General features: G+C 38.7%; 1 protein-coding gene across 1 annotated transcript in view; it reads right to left on the bottom strand.

Moving 5' to 3' along the window:
- Window positions 1–19,078, bottom strand: part of LOC145409335 (uncharacterized) — a 50,874-nt gene that overhangs the window by 24,628 nt on the left and 7,168 nt on the right. Inside the window, 6 exon segments of the mRNA XM_080279806.1 lie at window positions 1,365–1,559; window positions 3,462–3,593; window positions 6,507–6,622; window positions 7,841–8,011; window positions 10,886–10,957; window positions 11,686–11,829. Coding sequence (XP_080135932.1) covers window positions 1,365–1,559; window positions 3,462–3,593; window positions 6,507–6,622; window positions 7,841–8,011; window positions 10,886–10,957; window positions 11,686–11,829 — 830 coding nt within the window.

Here is a 19,078-nt window from a genome sequence, read left to right as displayed (position 1 = left end):
GACAATTTCAAGATAGTATGACACGACACGACTGGTTCAATAGCTGAAAAGAAGATAATGGTTCTTCATGCAGGGAAATTTTACAAGCCATAATGAGGTAGGAATTTTATAAACCAAAATTCGAGTGAAGTATAATCTCGTTCGTTTCGCTCTCTTGAACAATCAAATATCAAGTTCCTTATTCTGGGCCAAAAACGTTATTTGCAATAGTCTTTAACACTTATCTGTGAACTAGCTTCTTCTGTAACAATACAGTCTGACATTAGATAAAAATACTTGAACTAAATATGTCCTAAAAGACTTTACCGACACGTAATTAGATGTAGGAAAGTGTCCCGTTCGATGTGTTGTGGTTAAAATACTGCTGCTGCTTCTGATAATGATAAATCTATTTCTGTGCATAAAGAAGAGGGAAGTAGTATTTGATATTTTGATGATGATGATGTGGAAAATGATGACGGCTGTGCTTTCTTTCTCTGCTTTTAAATCCTGCCTCACACAATCAATGGGTGGAAATTAAAGCTGGGTGATAATGGCCACGATATTGATGATCGTAAACTATACTGACCTAAACGGAGTCCTAAGTCAGGATGGATCAAAATGGTGATGAGAATGGGATGCTGACGATAACACTGACAGTGATGATAATACTAATGATGACGATAACGAAAACAATGACGACGAAGAACTACACTAATCTGTGTTAGAGAGTCATGATGAACTCAGGGAGTGTCAAATCAGCGACAAGAAACATGTGATAGGAATGATTATGATAATGATAATGATGTTGACAGTGATGTTGATGATGATGATGTCAGCATGGGCCACGTTGATGGCTTATTAATGATGATGATGATGGTGAATATACTAATCATGATGATGATGAGGAGGAGGATGGGCCAGCATTCTGACAAGGAACTAATCATTTGGTATAATCAGGGTGGGACTAATGCTGCTGCTGATGATGATGGTGATGATAATGCTCTAGATATTGGTGGATGAAGAAGTCAGCGAAGGTCAGGTCTATGTACGATGATGACAAAGATGATTTCAGTGACGTTGATGATAATGATACTAACAGGGACGATAATGCAGTAAGCGAGGGCCTGGCTGATGTGGGGCACTCAATGAAAATGATGAAGATAAAAATATTGATATGAAGGCACTGGCGATGGTGACTGTAATTATAATGATGGTGATGCTGACTACAGTGACCTTGATATAACTCACTGTGCTGTAGAAGTCAGCGAGGGTCAGGTTGGTGATAAAGAATCGATAATGTGATACTAGTGATATTAATAATGATGATGATGATGATGATGATGATGATGATGATGATGATGATGATGATGGGTTATACTAACCTAGATACAGTCCCATGAAGAAGTCAGCAAGAGCCAGGTTGGCGACGAGGAACCTTGGCACGTCCATCTTGGCCCTGGCGAATAAGAGCACCACCACCACCGTACCGTTGCCCAACAGTGCCAACAGGAACACCACCCACACACCACATCGCAGCGTCCACCAGTCGAACAGATCCACACACGGCATAAATGGGCCTGAGAGGTGTATTTGGGACAAAAGCTGAATTATATAAACACACAACACCATCACACGTAACCTATGATATTCAAACACATTCAGGAACTTCCCCAAACACACCCACACACCTCACCGCAGCGTCCACCAGTCGAACAAATTTATGGACGGCATGACTGAGAGGGGGAGGGGGGTGGAGGGGTACAGCTAATGAATTATATGCTGGACAATGATGTGGACACTGGTGTACACTGAATACAGCACCAGGAATCACACAGCAACAGCACCCATAACCGAAACTGCAGCGTCTATCAGTCGAATAGGTCCATGCAGGGAATGAAAGGCCCTATTTTTTCCTTGTGTTTATACCCGCGCGAGAACAGGTATTATGCTTTACTCGACGTGTGTGTGTGTGTGTGTGTGTGTGTGTGTGTGTGTGTGTGTGTGTGTGTGTGTGTGTGTGTGTGTGTGTGTGTGTGTGTGTGTGTGTGTGTGTGCTGACAGGATAATTCAAGTAGTTTTAATCCGATATTAAACGAATTTTAGTGGAAATGTTTAGGATATGGCAAGAATGGCGGTATTTGATTATGAGAACAATCACTCATGTGAATGTCAGAGCCCGAGGACAAATGCTCAACCTTGTAACTAACTTTAATTCGATGTAGACCAAACTTTGTGGAGTAAATGGGGGTCAGCCAAGGATGAAGAAATTTGATTTTGAAAACAATTAGTCAAAGGCCAAGGATAAAGGGTAAGATCAACTCGAACAGTTTTGATCCCAACTAAACCAATTTTGGTCTACACGCTGAACATCGCGCAGAGACGATGTACAGTAACTCAGAGAAAAATCAGTCGAAGATCAAGATCACACGGCAAATTCAAATGCTTGGCCCTTAGACCAGTTGCAGAAGGGGAGTGTTTCATTCCCAGAGTGCTCCCTCTTGTTTCTCTCCTCAAGTACCAATTAATTTTCCTGCTTAACAGGCTGCCTAATGACAGCTTTAGCAAACTGGACAAACACATTCATTCACAATGCATAGATATATTTGCCGATTTAATACCGGTAATACTTATAAATGACTGTGATTCTATATGCAGTCTTTTATGTTATATATAATACCAAATGAAAATGGAGAAGGCGATATCCTATTTAGTTTTAAGACCAAAGGGGTCCCTAAAATATTTTCCTGAACACAGGGGTCCCCTGGGGAAAAAACGGTTGAGAACTACTTGTGTTCGGCAGTAAGGCGCTCCACCTGGATGGGGTCTGTAAGGGTTCACCTCCGAGGAGTGTGTGGGGTTTGCTGCTTTGGGTCGAGCAAGGCCCCTCTCTCGCCTTCAGTGTTGAAAGTGAGTTGCTTGGACCCGGACCCCTACACTTATGACTGGGCAGGGCAAAGGAATGTCTGGATGACAGATATCTATCGATCTATCTGTATACCTAGGCTGCTTCCCCCAAAGAAAGGGAGGTAGCCGAAACAGAACGACACACTCCCAATTTATTTATCCACACACACACATTTATTAGTATCTTATATCCTCACCACACCACACCGCACAAGGGTCAACCGCGCAGTGCAATCAGAGACATCTGCAGCAGGGCCAGACAGCAGAGCTAGCTGGTTTACCTCTGTCACATCATAATGGACCCATCCCCTTACCCACACCTGACCTGATCAGCTGATCAGACCTAGTGTGGGAGAATATCCCTTCAGGGCCGCGTCATCAATTATTCATTAACAATTTCCCTCCAATCATGAGACAGATAGATACAGGAAACAGAAATAATAGTGACTCTGCTACTGTTTGTTCAGAGATACATTCATACCCAAGCATGACATTACTGCACTACTACTATCCTGGCTAAAACTAGGAGGATGCCTTTACACTGGGTGGGCTGGGTGAGCTAGACAGACACTAACCTGGCAGCGGCTGGCAGGTAATATGGTGTGTAGGGGTGTGGGCAGGGTCCAGTGTAGTGGAGACACTCAAAGCAGCTGCAGGGAAGTCACCAGCCAGGTTAGCCCATATGGTCGCAAAGTTGGTCTGGGTACCTATTGGGTCACACGACAAGACAGAAAGGATGTGGGGAAAAGTAATTAAGTCAAAAGTCATACGTGAATGAAGTACATTTGAGGTCACAAGTCCATGGTACAGTGGCTGGCACATTAGGCTTTGTTTTTATTAGCTCTCAAAGCTTTCTAGAATCTCTCTTTTTTTTTTTTTCTTGCTAATCCACCTCGGTATTCTGTCTCTCTCTTTTTTTTAACATCTTCGTTATTGATAAAAATTCGCAATATTAATATACAAGAAAGTGTTAACATGACACATGCAGAATTAAAAGATAAGGAAGCGGTGCTACGATGCTTCCAAAGCTTATGATAATATGGGATACTGTGTGGGCAGTAACATAGTTATACGTTTCTGAAAGTCATTGTGTGTCTCCTGAATGGCCTGAAATGTCCTCTCAGCAGTGGTCAAACTAAATTCCTGACATACCTCGTGCTTAAAAAGCCTCTGTACCTGGAACTATTAAACTCAACTTTACATGCACGAAAACAGTAATACCAAACCCTACAACAGTGGAATGAAATAACGATGTTCTGCTAATCCCAGCTGTGAAAATATGGATAAGTCAGAGTCAATAAATACATGCTCGCACCTCAAAAATTAATTTTCACATATATCTGAATGTGGACAGATATCACTGGCCATTATTATTTTTTTTTAGTTTCATCATATGACTAGTGTCTACTAGACCCACACTCTGCCATACTTTATGTCTGACTTATCATGTCAGACATTGGGTTCTCACACTGCCTTTTTTTTCCATTACTGTTACCTTGGTCATTTTGTTGAACCTTACTTTCATAAATAAGTGCATCATTGCTACTTCAATACAATTTTGCATAGTTCATAAGTTGCCTCCGTAATAATGTCTGTTTAGCTCAATACTGTCATCTAAAGATATCGTAGCAATCATGACCAAGGAACAGGTTATCCATCTTTTTTTTTTTTGTCCCTGCATTTACGATTCTCATTAATAAGCCCTAGACTCTTATGCCAACTTTGTTTTTCTCTTTGTTATCATTATTTGCATTAGGTACTTGTTAAATCTTGCCAATCCTTGCTACTAATAATTCAAGTCATAGCAGCATAATGATTAAACCAATGTTGGTCAACAGTCGTTTTTTGAAGTTCGCCAACCTTTGGCTGACACAACTTTGAGTGTGTGTGTGTGTGTGTGTGTGTGTGTGTGTGTGTGTGTGTGTGTGTATGTGTGTGTGTAACTTTTCTATACAATGCAACTGAAAAATGAATGTTGAACCTGGACATACATCATATAATACTCCAAGGAGAATTGTTGCACACATCATATTCAGCATACTATGTAAAACTAAAAACTTAAGTCGTTGCTCTTTTCTCTAAGCTGGTTACAGCTGAGTTATTATTATCTGCATACCTATATTTGAATATGCCAGTTCTATTACATACTCATCAAGCCAGACTTTGATGAAATTAAAATATAATGGTATTTTTCCTCTTGCTCAAAAGCGCTTAACTTTATGACAATGCAGCAAGTAAACTATGACACAAATCGTCCTAAGAACTGATACACACAATTTATCACATCCTCTGTGAGTTTTAAAAATTCATTTTGAGATTAAAAAAAAAAAAAAAAATAATAATAATAATAATAATAACCTTGCACACCAGGAGCACAGCAGAATATATATATATATATATATATATATATATATATATATATATATATATATATATATATATATATATATATATATGAGAGAAGGAGAATGTCATCACATTCATTTACCTCAGCCGTTTTTACGTTATTCATTTTCATTACGCCAATTAATGTCCTAATAAGGACAAAACATGCCATCTGTTGCCGTCTTGTCATAGATGTTGGTACTGTAATATTTCCAAAGTTGCTTCTCTATACCAACACAGAAATCAATATATTTTCATTATCCTGATTATTCGTTCATGACATGAAACTTCTTAGTTTATATAAGTTGCTTTTTCTGAATAAAATTAGAAAAAGTGTGTAAACAAACAGTGGCTTAAATATTATGTCTCTAATGTATTATTAATCTGAAAACTTAATTTTACAGTAGTGATTATGATGCTTGCTTACAGTTAAGATAACTGGCTGAAAGCTGATTACGTTCTGGGTACACATTGTCACTGGTTGAAAGATGATGTTTGTTACAGGAGGAAATGCCACAGCTTTTAGTTTACCTTGTCCTAAGAGAAGCTTCGTAGATAAAATCCGTTTGTAAAAGTGTCCAATAAGAGTATGAAAAATAAATGTTCCTGGTATATGGTAAGGGAGCAGGAGTTGGGTTAGGTTCATCGTGAGTTCTGGAGTTTTTTTTTTTTTTTAATTAGAACTCTTAACATCAAGATTTACAAGAAAAGAAGGAAGTTATTCCTTTACTGAGTAGAAGGAGAAGTTAAAAATTTGTGCAGTAGCAGTATATATATGTTTTCAGTGTCGAACCATCAGCTCAATCAGAGAGAGAGAGAGAGAGAGAGAGAGAAACTAAAATACAGATTTGTGTGTTGGCGAAGGCAAGAAGAAACTTTTGTATGAATATGACATGTAGAAAGATGACGCACTTGAATTATTAAGGCAGTATAACTACTGTAAATGCTGACTTTAGAGATGTGTTGCTAAAACCGAGCTCAAGTGTGGACAAGACTCCAGATTTTGACGAAAATTTCTGAAACATGCGATAAGTATGGGCCATGTCTGATTTTTCCATACAGCTGCTGACAACACTCTTTACTATAGGATGCAGGATGATCACGTTTATTTAGATACAGTTATTCTATAGATAGCCACGCAGAAATGCAGGTCTTTCTTAAACTTTCACGCACTTAGATGCAATAATAATGCAACAGTAAGTTGTAATTCATAAATAATAACGCTTCTGACTCACCGGTTTCAGGCCAGATACTGGACACATTCCATATGGTTGGGTCGAGGTCCTGCAGATCCTCCACATCAAACACCACGTCCTCCTGGATCCGAGGCTGCTCCTCACTCACACTCAGGCTGTAGAGTCGGAAAGTATCTTCTAAGCAGTGTAGCATAGTCTGTTTTTAGGAAGAATATAATACTTGCTACTGCTACTTATGCTAGAGTTTCATGGATCTGGGACTTCTCATTCACAGTCAGGTTGCAGGCCCAAAAGTCTACCAAACTGGAGGAAAAGTCGCTCCTGAGCTTTATAGTCTTTTGTATGTAGTATAATAAATTCTCCAGATTTGTACAGTTACTTCTGAGCACTACAATATGTCTCTCTTAAGCAGTATAAAGAATCTCATAACAAGTACATAGTCTCTCCTAAGTTGAATTATAAACTGTCTCCTAACCTGCACTAAATAATCTGAGGATAGCTAAATTAAAATGCTCCTTTCTGACACGTAAGTTGAATGGACATGATTTTCACAAACTAACCTTAAATAAAGGTTATCAGCATTATGAAAGGGAAGACGTGTTCCCCTGAAATTAAATATTCCATTCCGAGGTGAAGTAACCTACGATACAACAGGCACAAGAAAGGACATTTACCCCATAACAGATCACCTTTCTATTTGTCAAAATTCAAGATTTACATTTTCGCTTTACAGACAGCTTCAAAGTATGAAACTGGAGTTGTCCATCGTAGAATTCCAGGACTTGATTCCCAGGGACCTGGTGGCTTTGCTTGCCTTACTCAAGCAATATTTTTTACCCTCTACCTCTCTCCCCATCCTCCTTTAATGATAATACCCATCCTCAGCTCAACAAACCGTCAGTGTAGTGCACTACCAAGTGGAAGAAAATAACGTATGTATGAATGCACTTTTTCTTTTAATTTCATTATTATTGTTTTCATATGCGTGTGCAATGCAAGGAAAACCGCCGAAGGGAGAAATAATTCAAATACATAACATACATGCGAAAACCTCAACATATGTACATTTTTGTGTAATATTAAAGAAGTATGAGTTTGTGGTTAACCTGAGGAAGGGACAGCAAGTGGTAGACGTATGAGAGGATCAGACTATTGCTCCAGGGAGAGCAGTTTTAAGATATCTTTGAAGCTACCACCATAATGAACCGAAAAAATTAAACAAAAAGTGTTATTGACCAATCTGAGGAAGGGACGTCTGTGACTGGTACATGATGGTGTTGGACTGTGGCCCGTAGGAAATCAGTAGTAGGATCCGGGGTACACAGGAATTCCTAAGAGTATTAATATACAGGTAATGAATTCTAATGACCAACCTGAGGAATGGGCAGCAGTGGTAGGCGTATGAAAGTGTCAGACTGCGGACCTTCGGGAAATTATCTGGAGCAGGGAACTCTCTCAGGTAGCGGTTGTTGTGCACTTTGATGGCCACGGCGCCCTCCAGCCCGCGTGTTGGCAGCTCCGGGAACATGTTGCTGCCCAAGTTTCTGCATTGGGGAACAGCTGTACTCATACAAGGGCTACAGATGTTGCCTTCCAAACATAGAGAGGTTACAAGTACTTGTATTGATATATTAATTTATACTTCGCTGCACTCACATTATAACTTTGGAAACATGTTGCTGCCCAGGTTGCTGCACCAGGAACGACTCGATTCATAAAAGAGCTACATGTACTCATACAGGTGCTGACAAGGGACTAAACTCACGTAGATGCTAACTAATAAATGACTACAATCACGGATGCTGACTGGCACATGACCGTACTCACACAGCAGCACTGGTGGAATGTGGATGCCCAGCTTGCTGCAGCAGGAAATAATTCCACTCATACAGGGGATACAAGTTCTGATGACACTCACACGGGAGTCATAGGTACTCAAAGAGATGCTGACACATGAATACACGTCTTACACAGATGATGATTTATACTGACTGCATTTACGCAGCAGCTGTAGGAGGATATGGTTTCTGAGACAATGGTGTTAAAGGTGGTGATCGCTTAGAGAAATGGTCTGCTGTCTTAAAGGACGCATGTTTGATCCCACACTGAGACAAATAATTTTGCTAAAATAGACTTTACTTGTCTTCCACACTACCCACAAACATATTAGAAACATACTTAATACAGTCACACCAGTTCAAAATGACACAGTCCTTGCTTGTATTCAATATGGACGGTGAGGAAAACCAGATGTTAACCGGCACATGACCAGACGCACTCTGATGATCATTATTACATGATTGCTCTCATACAGTTGCTACAGAAATAAATTGCTGCCCAGTGGCTAGATTCACTGACAAACTTTCAGTCAACATCCTGTCCCATCTATGATTTGTTATTCCAGGAAGAAGAAGGAAAAAAGGATACACTAACTCCCCATCTCTCATGTTCTTCTTCTAATAACTAACGCAAGTTATGACAGAGGAGCAATTGTATATCAGCAAATCCCACCCCCTCGTTGATGTATCACGGAACAAGTCCACTCAATAAGGTGCTGCAGACTTAGACAACCTACTGCATTCACAAAGATGCTATAGATGCTAACAGGTGACAGCACTGGTACATATAAACGGGTTGAAGATGGTAACACTTGACAGGCCATGAACAGGTGCAGGCAACCAACACATACCTCCCTGCATATGTACAGTTAAATAAAAACTCTCTCTCTCTCTCTCTCTCTCTCACACACACACACACACACATCTCTCTCTCTCTCTCTCTCTCTCTCTCTCTCTCTCTCTCTCTCTCTCACACACACACACACACACATCTCTCTCTCTCTCTCTCTCTCTCTCTCTCTCTCTCTCTCTCTCTCTCTCTCTCTCTCTCTCTCTCTCTCTGTCTCTCTCTCTCTCTCACACACACACACACACACACACACACACACACACACACACACACACACACATATATATATATATATATATATATATATATATATATATATATATATGAAAGAAAAGTGGATTCCTGAAGGACAAGCAGTTTTTCAATCCTCCCTTCCAGAATCTATCTCAGCCTAAAGTTTTATTAGAACCATGGAAGGTTAACTACTTCACTGCAATGACGTATGTTTATTGATTATTTTTGCTGCTCCAAGACAATTATATTTAGATTACAGAGATTTTTTTTTTTTTTTTTTTTTAGTTAAAGAGGTTGGATATACTCATTATTAATCTCTTCAGTAGTAGATGACTATGTTATACTCAATGATGTCGTCCAAGGTCAGTAAGAGCGAATATTTCAAAGTCAATATAGTGACGAAGTTAGGGTAATTACCGTAAAAAAAAAAAAAAAAAAAAAAGTACAGGTAGTCCATATACTGCACAACCCAGGTCTCGTGTGTTTCGAGAACGGCTTGGTCAGCGTTACCAGTGTCTACCTGTATCATTTTTTTGTTTCCCATATCCCCTTCATGCTATGCAGCGTCTGCTATTTAAAGTTCAACTATTGCATGGTTGACTAATAATTTCATGAACCAGCCAAAACGTCCTCGCTTTCTCACAAAAGCAGACTGAGCCGTAGCCGTCCCAGCAACACACGAAAACGAAGAGCATAACATACGGACCACCCTTTATAATGGAGTGGTTAGATTCTTTGGAAACGAAAAGAAAGCAGAGGAGATGAGATGACAGAACTTAATGGAAAATTTTATGGAACATGACAAAATCTATGAAATGGAAAGAGTAGTAGAAATGATTATGTTATAAGAGTTAGAATACGAAAAGTAATTAATGAGAAGAAAAGGGATCTGTTAATGTCAGGGATTAGATGCAGTAAGTGAATGGTATGAAGTGAATAATTTAGTGAATGAACAGAATAACGGGATGGGTAAAGTAATGGAATTAAGTGAAAAATAGAAGGAAAGAGAATATTTTGCATACAATACCATTACAGAATACCTAAATATAATCGAAAAGATCAAAATAATGGAATGATACTGAAATTGAATATATAGAACACTAGAAAGAACTTTTTAGATTATTATAATGGATATAATGAACCGCATTACAGTGATGTAATTGACTGGAAAAAATGGTGTCATAGATAGAACAGGAATAATACTGCACTGGATGTTCACAATGCCCTCCTGGGCTCAGAAAGTTTTATTGGGTGTAAATGGCTAAACAGATTAGGATGCAGTTTTCTTTATGAAATGGTTAGTCGACTTTTTTCTTCTTTTTTTTTTAGTTTAAATACTGCATCTCAGTATGTATTCCAAGCTAAGACAAGTTAAAAAAAAAAAAAAAAAAAAAAAAAGGGCGATTTACTCTTTCAAACAGGAAAAAAGCATCCCTAAACACAGCAGGACTTTGTGAATACACTTTGTACTGGAAAAGAGAGCAAATGATACTCACATGTCCTCGAGGCTCAGTAGTGGTAGGAAGGCTTCAGGGTGGATGCTAGTGATAAGATTCTCCTCCAGTTGTCTGTCGAGTAAATATCTGTAGCGTATTTGTATTAACCTGACAAAGATCCCTAACCCGCTATTGGCCAAATTAATGGCCCGTGTATAGTCAAATTAGGGGACAGCTTTGAATGGCAACCAAGAAAACTCATTCCTACCTCATAACAATGATTCACTGGCTTTCATGCAACCACGACTTACTATTCAAGGTGGGGATATGACCTAGTTACGTCAGGTGAAAACAGACCATATTTAAATTTGTCATTGGAGGCGCCTTTGTTTCCTCCTGAGATGCTCATTGATTCTCTCTTGATCAGACCAGCTCTTGTTATTTCGACTAAGAGCTAACGATTTTATCGATGGAGTCAGTCTTAATGTTGAAACCATTAAGTATCTAATGATTGAAACAGCTCTAATACTGTAATCCAGCTAATGCCAGACAATTCTCTTCAGCTGAGAGTGTTAACCTGCGGTGGGATTTTCAGTACAATGGTTGAGAATAACACAAATGAGATGGAAAATACTTTATGTACACTGACTTGAAGGACTTATAAGTAGAGTATGTTGAAACTCTCTTACACTACAAATCTCCGTATTGGAAGTCGAGTCTAGTACCGGTACTTTCATCTGAATTATGTGTAGGCCTAGGAATGTGTTGTGGGTGATGGTATGTGAATTAGGATTCTCCATTACAATGATAATCAGTGTTGATGATGATAGTAGTAGTGATGATGATGATGAGGTACTTACAGGACCTGGAGTCTGTGTAGGCCGAGGAATGTGTTGTTTTGGATGGTGGCGACAGCGTTACCCTGAAGCAGAAGGTCCTGTAGGTATGGCACTCCCAAAAAACTGCCCGCCGGGAGACTGCTGATGTTGTTGTAGCTGAGGTCACTGTTGGGGCAGAAAGAGTGCTGTGAGTGACGTAGGATTTGTTGTAGCACATCTTCCTAAACCAATATATATTTCTGATCATTACACCTCAATATCCTCTAGAAGGTTATTGGTGCCCAACATATAGATATCAAAACGTCATAACTTCAAGTTCTCTCACGTTAAGTTGACCCAGATTAATGTCATTATATAGGTTACTTCGCGTAACTCAGCAGTAATTAAAATAGTAACGCTATTACCACTGTACAACCTTTCCATAGCAGTGTTTCGTGGCGCACCATTATATTCTACTGCTAATCCAATTATCTGTTTAACACAGCATTGAAAATGAGAGTTGGAAATTTTAGGCCAAGTTAGGGTGAAATAGGTTTAAAATAGAAAATTTGAGATTGTTGGGGTAAAACAAGTTAAGTATATCCCCCAAAAGATGTGCTGTGATGTCCCCTACGCCACTTAGCATATGTTGTTAATAACACGAGAATAATTATGTATAATGTTCAGAATAAGCTGTTAAGTCTTCTTTGCCACTCATGAAGTACAGAGAAATCAAATTCAGGCCACTCTCTCACACTCAGCCTTGTCTTACCACGGTATTTTTATCCCTTCAATCAGGGTGACAATATATATATATATATATATATATTAGCTTAATCTTACTGGCAAGATTTTTCCACTCGGCTTAGAAAAAGCCTCTCGAATGGAATGGGTTAATGATGGCTATGGCTGTATCTAACTCTCCCAGTTCAAAAAATTATATTCTAATCTGAATAAACTAGACATTACATCACTGGATTCACAGGACAAAGGGCGTTGCAATGTCCCAACGTGTAGGACTGCTTTTGCCTGTGTCTTGAGGCATTATACAGTATTGTCAGTGGGTTAGATTTCGAAGCGCCGGGCCATCATCTGTTCACTTTGTATCCTAAAACGTCTTACAGTTATATAGGTAAGGTATGGTACTAAATACACTATTAATAACATCACATTAGAAGGAATATCAGTGCTTACTGGAGCATGCTAAATGGCCAGAGAAATGGCGCTACAAAGATGATAATTGCGACTTCAAATTTTTGATGATCATTTTACGATCCCATTTTCTAAGTCAGTGGTTGTCAAATATTTAGATTTTTCTCATAAAGGTTAACAATACCTTTTTTAGCCTGAATGAACGTGAAGTGTGAATTGATCGAATTAGTAAAACATCTGTTATTTTCCAATGAGGCACACTCCCAAGATAAAGCATTCTATTTGTGGTGTCTTATCCATATCCACTCTAGTTGAGTAACCTTACCCTTGTCCTTGGCACCGAAATTACCATTTTGCCGGGTGATTTTAACATACATAATTTTGAATGGTTGCTGCTGCTACTGCCCGGACTGGCAGTAGCTGGTCTAAGAGTCACGAGCTGTTTGTGGAATCGTTTAATCTCACCCAGTTGGTAAAGCAACCAGCCAGAATACCAGGTAATCATGACCGCAATGCCCATCTCTTGGATTTAATTCTTGACAAATAATCCAGATCAATACAGGATGGAGGTACTGTCACCACTTGGATCATCTGACCAAAATCTCATCAAATCCTCATTAGTTAACTCTTCCACACCTCCCCGTTCTGAAACTGACAGGGTGACCTGATGGCACTTTGATAGGGCAGACTGCAGTTGGATTTAGAAATTATCTTGCTGACATTCCATGGCAGTCTTTCTTCTCTAGTGATCCCAATTCTACCCAGTCTCACATTTGTGACTTAATAGTAGCTGGTATGGATTTATTCATACCAAGTCAACAGGTCACTAAAAGATCGAACTCTCCAAAATGGTTTGATGGTAACTGTACCAGGGCAACAGCCCAAAAGTCATTACCATATGACTCTTACTTAACCCGCCCCGTCCCGGAGACGTGAATATACGTCCTCACATGATGTGCACTCATAAATCGGAGACGTAAATTAACGCGGGAACATTGCAAGGTCCCTAATTTGCACAATTTTCAATTTTCGTGAGTGATTACACGAGTGATTTTTGGGACGTATACACGGGACACCTTCCTCTATTCCTCTACAGGATGCCAAGCAGAGACAATGCCTTACACCGCATAACCTCTCCCCCTGGCATGCCATTAATATTGACAATTCACTGTTACCAGTGACCTGGCCAATAAGAACATTCAGGGCCAGAGTGATTCCCCACTGCGATGACAATATGGAGAGACAAATTTACATAGCATTAGAGGAAGAAACAGTCAGAAATGATGATCCAGATGTCATGGGAAAAAAGATCACATGAATGGTGATGAGTTAATTGAAATTGACTCATCATTATAATACCTATATTATTACTGTTTGAAAACCAATATACTCTTACTACATATAAATTCGTACCAAGTAAATAAATAGATAACAATTTATAGTGGATAAAATATTACCCTCCCATAGAACTCGTTTCTTGGTGCCAGCCTGTTAGAAAACTAGTCGATGAGGTACTCGTACCTGGATCGAGTATCTTAAACCTCAGGTGAGCGATTTCTCTATGAATTTTCGATGTTTCTCACCCAAAGCTAATGTTTGAGCCTAAAAAAAAAAAGGTCCAAAAATGTCGGGACTGGGACGTACCACTGCCCAGAAAACGTCGGGATGGGGAGGGTTAAAATAAAAAACATCTGAATCACTCTCCCAATTTAAAATTGCTAGAAATCATGCAAAAGCTGTATTAAATCTATCTAAATCAAACTTCCTTCAAAAGCAAGTATCAAAACTACTTAACAACCCTAATGACAACAGAATATTCTCGTCAGCTCTTAATTCTTTCAAAAATAACTTTAACAAGTCATCTTCCATTCTCCCACTAAAATCTTCAGATGGCAACATTACAAATGACCCATGTGGGAAAGCAGGTATCTTTGCCAGTACCTTTGCCAGAAACTCTACCATAGACAATACCAGCCAGAATGTCCCAGTACTGGAACTTGATTCTCCCGAAATTGCCCCACTTAAAATATAGACAAGATACGTAAAATCCATCCTAGACAATTTACCTACCAACAAAGCTCCAGGCCCAGATGGAATTCCACCAATTGTTTTGAAAAAGTGTTCCCCTGAACTTGCCTCTGTCCTAGCTAAATTATTCAGACTATGCATACGTACTCCTTTATTCCCAAATTCATGGAAAGAAGCCAATATCCACCCAATTCTGAAGAAAGGAAGTTCGTCAGACTTCCCTCCACCTTACAGACCAATAGCTGTCACGCAACCTTCTGCAGTAAGGTATTTGAAACTTTAATTAATAAGCACATTGTAGAAACATCTTGAATCCAACAACTTAATTAGTGATAGACAATATGGTTTTCGGCACGAGAGATCCACCATTGACATACTCAATCTCTTAACTAATACCATCCATCAATCAATTGATCTTTTTGGAGAAACTCATGCAGTAGCTCTTGATATCTCTAAAGCTTTCAACAGAGTATAGCACCGTTCCCTGCTGTCCAAACTCCCTTGCTATGGACTAACGTCTTTTGTTCCTTTGATTTCTTCATATCTTAGTGACAGGAAAATAAGAGTAAAAGTAGATGATGTATATTCCAATTTCCACTCAATTAACGCCGCCGTGCCGCAGGGATCAGTTCTGGCGCCAACCCTAATTCTGGTTCATATTAATGATCTCTTATATGTCACCCACAATCCCATCCACTCATATGCAGATGACTCAACACTACATGGTTCATTCACACTCAGACACCCATTTACAAAGTCTATTATCGCTACCTCTCAACTCAGTACAGCCATATATCAAGATCTATCTACGATCAGTGAATGGGGACAAAACAACCTTGTCTCTTTTAATGCTAATATAACTGAACATATACAGTTTACTGACAGACATTACCTTCAGTCCTAATAATATTCCCATCTCCAAAAGTATTGAAATTCTTGGCGTCTCACTTAACAATGCCCTCAGCTGGACCTCTCATGTCAGATCACTTGCTAAAACCGCCTCAAAGAAACTTGGATTATTGTACAGAGTCCGTAACTTCTTCTACCCGATGAGTAGTTAGCTATAATTTATATAAAGTCATGTGTGCGCTCTTAACTTGAATCATTGCTCACCCTTGTGGAATGGTTGTGGAAATTTGCATTGAGACAAACTAGACAAAATTCAGAACAAAGCTGTTAGAATCATTAACAACCCTGTCATTTATATTAACTACCTCCCCTGCAAGTAAGAAGGAATGACGCTTCCCTTGCATTATTTTACAGATATTTTTACAGCAAATGCTCAGACGAAGTTGCGTCCATGGTGCCACCTACTCAATGCCTTCATCATCTTCTACACGGGCATCTGGTAGCGCTCATGACTGGAATGTCACTCAATCATATTGCAGAACTTCTGCCTATCAGAATTCTTTTGTTCCCCGAACTGCATCTCTCTGGAACTCACTTCCCCACAGTTGTTTCCCTCCAAATTTCAACCCACAGCTGTTCAAGTCTAACTGTTACAGATATTTTATGAACGGAGGATGCCAATAATCTGGTGTATGGATTGTTTTTTTTTACTCATTTGTTTTTCCTTCCTTCGTTCTGTTATTTAAATATATATATATATATATATATATATATATATATATATATATTTATATTTATTTATATATATATTTACATATATATATATATATATATATATATAGATATATATATATATATATATATATATTTATATATATATATTTACATATATATATATATATATATATATATATATATATATACATACATATATGTATATATATATATATATATATATATATATATATATATATATATATATATATATATATATATATATATATATATATATAATTTTATGTGTTCGACTTTTGGCAAAGGCTTCACAGTCTGCTTTGAAGGCCGAGTAGTCCTCCAACGTACCATACACCTCCAAAACTCTGTACAGTGTATGTATGATGTATATATTATCTAGCTGAGGCAATATTTAGCTTCTTGGTTTGGTATTTTGCTGTTTACTAAGTTACAGGTGACCAATGTCTACATGATCGCGCTTCTCCTTAACTACACAGAGTTCTCAAGTCTTCATAAGTGGGGTTAATGCATTAATGCAAGGTCAGTAATTACGCAGTGGCTGTTTTTTGCTCCCCACTGAGAACGTTTAGGATTTTATAGTTTGTTTACTGTACAGCCTCTTCACTGGGGCTCACACTTGTCAAATAATAATAATAATAATAATAATAATAATTTATTATTATTATTATAATTATTATTATTATTATTTTTATTATTATTATTTTCATTATTATTATTAGGGCCTATCATTATTACCTCTGCCAACGGAGTTGGAGGTAACGTATTCACCTATGTTTGTCTGTTTGTTGCTTGTTGGAAGCTTTTGATTCGGCAAGCATGTTGGTCAGTTCCGTATGTTTATCTGTCTGTTTGTTTGTCTGCACCCTACAGGTCACAGGGTTACACCAATCGTTCTGGAAAAAAAAAAAAAAAATCAAAGGATAGATATCCATTAGCCCTGGAAGCTTACTGTTTTTCATCAAAACCGGTCAAAGGCCCTGGGTTGTGTGGGGGGATGAAACCCCTCTCAGTGGCCGTGGGTCCGGAAATCATCGGGACCCAGTGGCCGGCCCTGGAAACATTTTCTCAAATATCGAAAATAAATATTTTTTCTTACCAAATTGAAGAGAAACGTCTGATGCACCTGGCAGTGCAACTTATAGCTTCCTAAAACCATCCTGTGCTTCGCAATGAAGCGCGAAAAAAAATTGCCAAATGACTGCCTCCACGGAGGTGAAAACTAAGCAGACACAATCAGATCCATCCGGCATGCTCTGTGCCTAAAGCAGTTACACTCCTTGCGGGAATCTTTCGATTTGGCAGGCATGTTGGTCAGTTCCGTAAGTTTGTCTGTCAGTTTGTTTATTTGTCTGCACTCTACAGGTCGCAATTTTGCTCCAATCGTTCTGAAAAAAAAAAAAAAAAAAAAAAAAATCAGAAGGTTGACATCAATAAACCCTGGAAGCCTTTTTTTTTTTTTTTAATCAAAATCGGTCATTGGCTGTGGGCTAGATGGAGGCTGAAACCCCCTTCAGCGGCCGTGGGTCCGGAAATCGTCAGGACCCAGTGGCTGGCCCCAGCACCATTTTCTCAAATTTCACAAATCGATTTTTAAAACCAAATTGAAAAGAAACGTCCGGCGCACCTGACAATGCAATTTTTACCTTCCTAAATCCATCCTGTGCTTTGCAGTGAAGCGCGAAAATTTTCGCCAAATGACTACCTACACGCTGATGAAAACTAAGCAGACTCAATCAGATCCACGCGACAAGCGCTTTGCCTATGGCAGTATCACTTGTTTGATTGTTTACATGATATCTCCAAAAATTTTCAATGTATTTCAGTAAAATTTTGTGGAAGGGTTGGCCATGGGCCAAGAAAAAATTGGTTGAAATTTGAGGCGGATCCGAATCAAGATCCGGAGTATCTCACACAGTCTCCAAAAGTTCTCAATAAATTTCAATGAAGTTTGTGGAAGGGTGAGCCATTGGCCAAGAACGAACTGATTGAATTTGAGAGCGGATCCAGATCCAGATCAGGGTCCTATGTATCCCGCACAATATCTCCAAAAGCTCTCAATGAATTTCATTATAATCTTGAGGAAGAGTGGGCCATGGTTCAAGGAACAATTGATAAAATATGGGATCCTATGTATTCCACACAGTATCTCCACTGATCCGGATCCATTTTGATGGCAATGGCATTGGCGGAGGTATGCGCTCTGTGAGTGCTTTCTGTTTATTAATATTATTATTATTTTTATGATAATCATCATCATCATCATCATCATCATCATCCTTGTTATTATTATTATTATTATTATTATTATCATTATTATCATTATTATTAATGGCATAATGATTAATAACGTCCCTGTTCCTAGTGTTCATCCCCAAATCCTCAAAAGGACAGGAGTTCAACTCGCTGTTAAGACGTTCCTTCTATACGAAAATCGTAACCGACTACAGAAATGACATGTGACCTACCCTATATGGCACATGAGACTTCGTAGCATAATTTCCATTACGATTTATTTAGCATTTTACCCTTCATCATTCTGTTGTATGCATTATGATCGTTTTAGTGTCGCTATAGTGTGCATCAGTAACATACAAGAGGATAATTAGGAGTAATTTCCAGAAGAAAATCAGTACATAAAAGGTGTTACGAA

Source organism: Coenobita brevimanus, chromosome 80 (assembly GCF_032717465.1).
Source record: "Coenobita brevimanus isolate Jiangsu-jjx chromosome 80, ASM3271746v2, whole genome shotgun sequence".
Classification (NCBI taxonomy): Eukaryota; Metazoa; Arthropoda; class Malacostraca; order Decapoda; family Coenobitidae; genus Coenobita; species Coenobita brevimanus.
This window is presented reverse-complemented; position numbering and strand designations above follow the sequence as displayed.